Below are 7,996 nucleotides of genomic sequence, written 5' to 3' on the forward strand. Positions count from 1 at the left end.
GGCCACTCCAGTTGTGTTTCTGCTCCTGAATGGGCCTGTCCCAAGGAGGGGTTGGGATGTTCAGCTGGGAAAAGACTTTTTCCTTCTGGATTGGGGGCAGAAAACATCCAAACCAGCAGGAAATAACCCAGTGCTGCTGCCAGGATTTGTAAATTCAGGGGGCTTGGGAAGAGGAGGCCAAGGGGGAGGAATTCCTGAGCAGGACAAGGAGGTTGGAGGGAACTGGGATCAGTTTTATGTGGGAATGGCCCCTGAATGGAGGAATCGCTTCAGGGCAGTCAGAGAAATCAGGAAAAACCCAAACCCCCAGGCAGAGAGGGAAAGCAGCTCCCTCTGCTCCCGGGGCTGCAGGGTCAGAGAGGGAGGAAGTCAGCCCCGTCTGGGACTTTCAGAGCTCTGTTTTTCTGGTACCACCAAGGTGTAAAACGGGTTGTGTTTAGAAACCTGGGAAAAGTCCTTGCACAATTTATTGTCGGATTTGTTTGCATTTATCATTATTTACGTGGCTTGTTTGGGGCACTTCTAACTTTTGGGGGTTTTTTAATATAGAAAGATAATGCTGCCGACTTTAAATAATTCATAATTTGAAAAAAAAAGTTCAGAACTCATAGTTTTTCATTGGTTTAAACATCTCATTTTAACATCTAAATTACCCTAATCAGTTTTGAAATATTGACTCATCCCTGTCTGTTGCTGTCCACATTTCCTAATATGCTCTGACAACAGCAGTGTGTTTATTCCAGAGAAGAATTTAATGTTTGTTCCTGACTTTTTTTTTCCCCCTCCTTTCTTTCTCATTTCTATTATTGTCATAAAAAGATTTAAAGTCCCTTTTGGCCTCGTGTGCAGAGCATAAAACACAAAACCCTTCCTGAAAGGTAATTTTCCAGGAATGAAAAGCACAAGAATTGTGTGTCAGGCTTTGCTCCTCTGTCATTTGCTGCTGCTACAAAACAGCTTTTTTTGTGTAGCTCCGAAGGGCCTGAATCCCAAAACCTGACAAGGAAAACCTCGGGGATTTGCAGTCAGCCCCTGGGAAAGTTCCAGCAGCTTCCAGGGGAATTTGAATTCGAGTGAGGGCACAGCAAAGGTGATCACAGAGGGAGAGGCATTAAGGTAAAATTCTGAGTATTAAGGGCACTTTGGGAGAGGCTTTGCTCTGCTCAGCAGCTCCTGCAGGTAAATGGGTAAAATGTTATTTATTCGGGAATGTTGTGCTGATTCCACCTGGAGCATGAACGTCCCGCAGAAAGCAATGCCTGGCTGAGGCTGCTGGGGACGGGAAGCCATTCCTGCCTGTGTGTGCTGGGGCCTTGGCTGGCTGGATTTTCAAAGGAAAACGATGAAGATGCTCCTGGATTTACCTGGTCATGTGAAAGGATTTCCTTGGGAGGGAGCCATTCCCAGCCCCAAAAGCTCCCTGACACCCCACAAAAAGCCAGACCACATAATCCAGACAAGACCTGCTGGGAAAAATTCACCCTGGATTTCAGTGGGGCTGGGATTTCCTCCTCCGTGCCTTGCCCTAAATAGCAAATTCAATGGAATGGCGCAGGGTCAGGGGAAGTTCTCCAGCTGGGTGATCCTTGTGGGCTCAGCTGCTGCTCTCCCTGCGCACAGGGGGTGCTGCTGCCTTGTGGAGCCTTGACGGGAGCCTGGGATTTCCCAAGCCCCTCTGAAATCTCATCGTGACGTTTTTTGTTATTTCCCGTAAAGCTGGGATTTAATAAAGCCTGCAGGGACACAGCGTTACTGGAGATTGATGGGATGGAAATGGGCGTCAGCGTTCAGGAGTAGAGCGCTGAAAGTTCTGATAATATTTTATAAAGCACCCCGAGAAGGGGTTTAAAGCACGGAACTCGTTTGAAGGTGGCTGTGATTTCCCAGCACAGCTCGGGGAGTGTTTGCACACACAGAGCTCCGTGCTGAGGGACAGCTACCTGGATTTAACAGAAATAAAACAACGTTCTCATCATTCTGTCATCTCCCAGACACGGGAAGGGTTCAGTTTTCCTTCACAGCACCACAACTTCCCTCTCATCTGCCTTAATTTCATTGCTTTGGGTTCAGTCAGATCTCTCGTGCCCTCAGCTACTTCCTCTCTGATCCCGGGCTCCCTTCATCCTCACACGTCTCCTCTGTTATCCAGACTGGGTGTGCTCAGTGCTCTCTGATCTTCCTTCAGAAATCAATCCCCTTCCCACTTAGATTTGTTGCTTTCCTCTGAATTTTCGCCAAAAACCGACAGAGTACTGAAATAAATTCCAGCATTGCTGGAGATCAATGGGAATTTCCCAGGTTTGACAGGAGCAACGAGGATTTGACTGGATGGGAGTTGTTAGAAAGGCAGAGCCTCTCTTCCAGAGCCTCTGGAGTTCAGGAACTGAGGCACCCAGGCTCATCCCCTGCTGGAGGAATGCCCTTGGCCCCTGATGGCAGCTGAGGATCAGAATTCTGAGAGGATGTGTAGAAGTGGTGAAAACTTCTACGTTCACATTCTGCAGCTTCTGAACCCTCAGTTCCCCACCTGTGGGGCAGTTTTGGGATGGTATTGATGCTGTTTTGTGTTTGACAGTCCTTACACTTCAGTTATTTGATTTCTTTCCTCTGTGTGTGTGTCCTTGCAAAGCCCAGCCTGGCAGCCGCTGAGCTCTGCAGGTGCTCCCGGGGTAAAACCGATCTTAAATAAGACCCAAAGTGGATTTTACACTCCAGCAACAAAACGAGACGGTGGAAAAAACCACGAAAAATGTGAATTTTCCTGTCGATGCCTTTCAGGAAATGAGAACAGTGAGTCCCTGCCCGAGTCCATCCCCTCCGCCCCGGGGACTCTGCCCCATTTCCTGGAGGAGCCGGACGATTCCTACATCATCAAGAGCAACCCCATCGTGCTGCGCTGCAGGGCCGTGCCCGCCATGCAGATCTTCTTCAAGTGCAACGGGGAGTGGGTGCACCAGAACGAGCACGTGTCCCACGAGAGCCTGGACGAGGCCACAGGTGAGCCAGGAGCCATGTCTGGGATAGATCCCTAACGCTGACCCTAACCCTAACCCTGACCCTAATCCTGACCCTGACCCTAACCCTAACCCTGACCCTAATCCTGACCCTGACCCTAACCCTAACCCTGACCCTAACCCTGACCCTAATCCTGACCCTGACCCTAACCCTAACCCTGACCCTAACCCTGACCCTAATCCTGACCCTGACCCTAACCCTGACCACGCCAGGGAGCTCTGCAGGGAACTGGGGTTCCTCTGTTTCAATTTGCAGCAGGAGCTGGAAAAAGGAAAACTCCAATTGAGCCTCGGAGTTGCCCCCAGCCAGGGCAGGAACTGGGGTGAGAATAACCCAACCAGGAGAGATCCACCATGTCCAGCGCGTGTGGAAGAGAAGAAAATGAGAAGGGAGAGATTTGGGAGTGGTCAGATGTGATCAGCTGCAAGCAGTGCCTGTATCTTTTGTCATTTAGCAGCATCCTGATAAGTATTGCACACCAATTTAATGCTGTGCTCCACAATGCTGGGTGTTATTGCTTTTCTCCCCTCTCCAATCCCAGCATTGCTAGGCAACCCCCAGCCTTGGCAGGAGCTCTGTGTGTACAACACCTTCTCCAGCAACACAAGAAATCCCTTTTTTAGAGGCAAAAATGCCATTTAAAAAGAAGTTGCACCTCCTAAAGTAGTGCTTGGCATTCTTTTGAAGTGACACATTCTGAAGAAATTTCGTATTAGAGGGGTTTTTTTTATAAATGCTAATCTGAATGAATTTTAATTTTTTACAGTTACCTTTTCAGAAATAATTTAATAGGCATAACCTTTACTTCTAAAGGCCCTGCTGAATCAATATGGGAGAAATGTCATCCCTAAAAGCTTTCCTTCCATATGGTTACAGAAAATCTCTCTGTGAGTGCTGCAATTATGTTTTCTAAGCTTTGGGTTAATAACAGAATAAACCAAGATTGGTAACAGGAGCTTAAGGTTGAGGTTTGAGACTCAGAGGAACAGGGTTGGGATCACGGAACGGTTCGGGTTAGGAGAAACCTTAAAATCCACCCAGTTCCAGCCCTTGCCACGGGCAGGGACACGTCCCCTGGCCACACAAATGCTGCAGGGTCGGGTTTATTAGCCCAGGGGTGGAGGTGCCCCAAAGGTCAGGACCCCAAAAACCAGCGTGGTGCAGGCAGGGCAGGGTCCAGGTGTTCCCAAAGTGCCAGAGTGGGCCTCAGAATGGGCACAAAAATGCAGGGAGAGGCAGCACTGAAGGGAATTCTCTCACCATGATCCATACCCACAGCCAGGAATTAGTTTGGAACTCCTCAGCCTTCAGTGAGCAGCAGCTTGTTGGGGTTTTTGGCATTAATGTGCAATGCCCTCATTTCTGGAATCCAGTCTGGGGCACAACCGAGTCTGTCCCCAAGCACAGCGCGGGTCCCGCTGCCCTGGGGGCTCCAGCTGGGAACAACTGCACCGGGATTTGTGCCAAAAATTGGGCTTTTAGTTAAAGGGGGGGTTCCAGGGCCTCACTGCACTGAAGGGCTCTGTGCCTCTCCATCCTTCCAGTGCTTGTGTGGGATCAAAATTCCAAGAGGATGTGAGGAAGTGGTGAAAAATAGCAACCAGAACCCCAGACCGGAGCAGATTTGGTGCTGGATGAAGGGAATGTGTCTGAGCACCTGTGTGGGTTCCTGGCAGAGGGGCTGCAGTGCCACTCGGGGGTGTCCCAAGGCAGGGTGTGCCCTGTCACCCTGATGAGCACTGAGCCCCATTTTTCATAATTTTGGTTTTATGGCAGGGGAATAAAAACCTCAGAGTAGCCCAGGAGTGTCTGTGAGCCCGTGGAGCAGCAGCAGGAGAGGGAGGGTTTTGTAGGACACTGCTGCTGTCTGGGAACGTCTGGAAGGCTTTGCCTGAAGTGTCCCTGTGGTGGTTTTGCTGCCCTGCCTCTGCTTTTCCTGTTTATTCCCAAACGTGGCAGAGCAGGGACTTTGTTCTCATCAAGGGAGAGCCGAGCTCGTGGACCCTGCTGTGATGGAAGTGTGATAGTGAGGGGCTGGTGAATCCCCTCGGCTGCATTTCCTGCACACTGCCCTGGGCACTCCAGAACCTGCGCAGGTATTTCAGGTCGGGGTTTCAGCAGAGGCTCGCAGAGTTTCCTTGTCTGATAACTGGAAGGATTACAGCAATAACTGCTGTCAGTGTTTTTCTCATTTAAACAAATAAAGCTGACAAATGCTGAAGTTCTCTGCAGTTCTGTTATGTTTAGTACACGGAGAGCAATTATTCATCTGCTGCCATCGTCGGTCTGTGTGCAGCTCGAGCATCCAGCAGAGCCCATTAGCATATCAGTGCCACAGCCAGCACTTGATATTCTGCACGGCTCTACTGTAAAACAAAAGATGATGGTTCTAATTTGCACAATAATTTAAAGGGTTGGGCTCGCAGTGCTTATTAGAGTTATTGGAGTCGCAGGTAAAATGTTGCTGTTGTTTATGAGGTGCCTGGTTTTATTTGCACGGATTTTTCACCCGTTGTGACTCCCCATGAACGATTTTCCTGGCGTTTCTCGAGGTGCAGAGGGGAGGTGGATGTGTTTGCTGGTGAAATACAGGGGTGATAAATGAAGAATATTCCTCTCCTCCCAATAGGTTTGCTTTCTGTCGTTGTTCCTAAAACAAATGAAAATAGATGCACTTTCTCCATAAACAAAGCATTACTTCCCCCAAACACCCCAGGTTCTCCAGAGGTCCCGTCCAACCCCAGCAATTCCGAGATTCTGCAGTTTTGGATGCATTTATTTTGTCTATGGGTAAATTGGGAGGCCTTTAAGAGGATCTGAATTCCTACCTGGCCCGTTCTCAAAACGCTGAACTGCCAGCTTCCCCAAACCGTGTGCTCTTTGTTTGCCACATTAAATACAGGCTGATTTATAGATTAATTAAACGCCGTGTCAATGAAAGGAAGAGCCAGGCTGGAGAATATTCCGCCTTAATAAATCTGGAGCTGTAAATGCCTGAATTCACTGACGCCTGCTCAGAAATTTGCAGCACCCAGGAGCCAAGAAATGGCTTCAGCTTCTCCAAAATTCATCATCAAGTGATGATTTTTTGCTTGGTGTCAGAATCCTGTTGTTGTGAGCAGGGGCTGTGCTGGGGGAGCTCCCACACCTCTGCTTCTCTTTGCTGCTTCCCAAAATCCTCAGAGCAGCTCAGGAGCAGAGGGAGCAGGACCTGGGTGTGAGTGGGGTCAGCACAGCTCGGGCTAATCCAGGGAGGGTTTTCCCCTGGGGAAGCTGCTCCTTGGAGGTGGGAATGGCTGGTGGGATCCCAAACCCTCAGCCAGGGCAGCCCTGCTCTGTCAGCAGCACCCAGATCCTCTCTGAGGGAACTCACTGGAGCTTCTCTTACCTTAAACCTGAATGGATCTCTCAGCAAAACATTTTTGTGCCAGAATCCAAGGATTTATGGCTGGCAGAGCTGGGATGGTTTTGTTGAGGGGGTGCATTTTCCTGGCAGGGTCTCTGGCAGAGCCTTTGTTCCTCAGGGTTTGTTGTCACCGTGTCAGAAAATAAAGGGAGGCTTTGTAAACAGCTTTGTTGAAAACAGCACCAACACGGGGAAAACAAAATGTAAATAAAAGCAGCCAGGTAAACTGTGTTTGTTTGTTGCAGGGGGAATAAGTATTTGAGGGGCTGAAGGGATTCTTGAGACAACTTGGGGAGCTGTCAAGGGTCTGTCCCTGTCTTTGGGTTTCATTGTAAGCCAGGCTTAATGAAAAGGAGTAAAAATCCCCTTTGCCTGTTGCTGGAAAAGTATCAAATATTCTGTATTTTTTATAGAATTTAAAGCTTGTCTGAGCTTCCCCTCTCTGGAGCATCCCCAGTGAACCCCGTCCCCGCTCTTGCCAGAGGAGCACATTGACTTCCCAGTCCTTTGAGGAGCGGATGCCCAGCTGTTAATGATGCCTGAGATTAAGTGGAAGCCAATTTTTATGGAGTTCAGGTTTAGAATTCTTGCTGCTTTATAAACTCCACAGGCATGAAATACGGTGAGATTGGGTTTGCCTCCATTTCCAGTGGAGGGGAAATAACTGTCTGGGGACTGCACCGGAGGAGAGAGGAGGAAGAACAAGGAGGGATTGTTTTCTATTTTCATTTAATGTTTTCCTGACTCTCTCAAATGGTTCCCAGTGCCTCTGAACCCGGGTTTGGATTGGATTTCCTCTCCCAAGGCTGTCATGCCGAGGTGGCTGCAGGTCTGGGGAATATCCCAGGGGTGCAACACCAAAGGCGTGTGAGGCTTCTGGAGGTCTGCAATTTACCTTCAGGCTCTGTCTGAGGGAAATGCTCCTGCTCTGAAGGGCCACGGTGCTCAAGGGAGGTTTTCAAGGGCACGGAGATGTCAGACTGAAAGACATTTTTATTGTGTATGATTGAATTCCAGACAAACATCCTGGGCGAAGGAGGCACCGGAGATGGGGATTCTGAGGGAGGTGTTGAGTGTTGCAAAGACCCCAGCGTCACTCGTGGGACTCAGTGCATTATGACCTGCTCATCTTACAGAGTTTAATTAGTGGCAATTCGTTATTGTGCGAGTAATTACAGCTTTGCCCTGACGGAAAACCTTGTTTTGTTGATTAAAAGGACAGGTTTGGGTCCCCTCGGCCTCACCCCCGTGCCTGTCCCTGCTGATGCTCTGCCTCTCCCCGCTCAGGGCTGAAGGTCCGGGAGGTTTCCATCAACGTGACGAGGCAGCAGGTGGAGGATTTCCATGGCCCGGAGGATTACTGGTGCCAGTGTGTGGCCTGGAGCCACCTGGGCACCTCCAAGAGCAGGAAGGCGTCCGTGCGCATCGCTTGTGAGTAAATCCCGCTTTTCTGGGGGGTTAAGGGGTGGGAAGGCTGGGTTTGGGGTTAAATATCCATGGAGGTGGTCAGGCACCTCTGTCTGTACAAACCCTCCCCACGGGATGCTGCAGGAACATCCCAGCCAGCCACAGGTG

The 7,996-nt window shown here is 49.6% G+C and overlaps 1 protein-coding gene across 1 annotated transcript in view; it reads left to right on the forward strand.

The window, feature by feature from the left end:
• Positions 1-2,597: 2,597 nt before the first annotated feature.
• UNC5D (unc-5 netrin receptor D) overlaps positions 2,598-7,996 on the forward strand; it is a gene marked incomplete at its 5' end in the record, with an annotated part of 53,786 nt that continues 48,387 nt past the window's right edge. Inside the window, 2 exons of the mRNA XM_017732531.1 lie at positions 2,598-2,997; positions 7,709-7,852. Coding sequence (XP_017588020.1) covers positions 2,598-2,997; positions 7,709-7,852 — 544 coding nt within the window. The remainder of the gene's footprint in view (positions 2,998-7,708; positions 7,853-7,996) is intronic.

The sequence above is a fragment of the Corvus brachyrhynchos genome, unplaced genomic scaffold (assembly GCF_000691975.1).
Source record: "Corvus brachyrhynchos isolate BGI_N302 unplaced genomic scaffold, ASM69197v1 scaffold150, whole genome shotgun sequence".
Classification (NCBI taxonomy): domain Eukaryota; kingdom Metazoa; phylum Chordata; class Aves; order Passeriformes; family Corvidae; genus Corvus; species Corvus brachyrhynchos.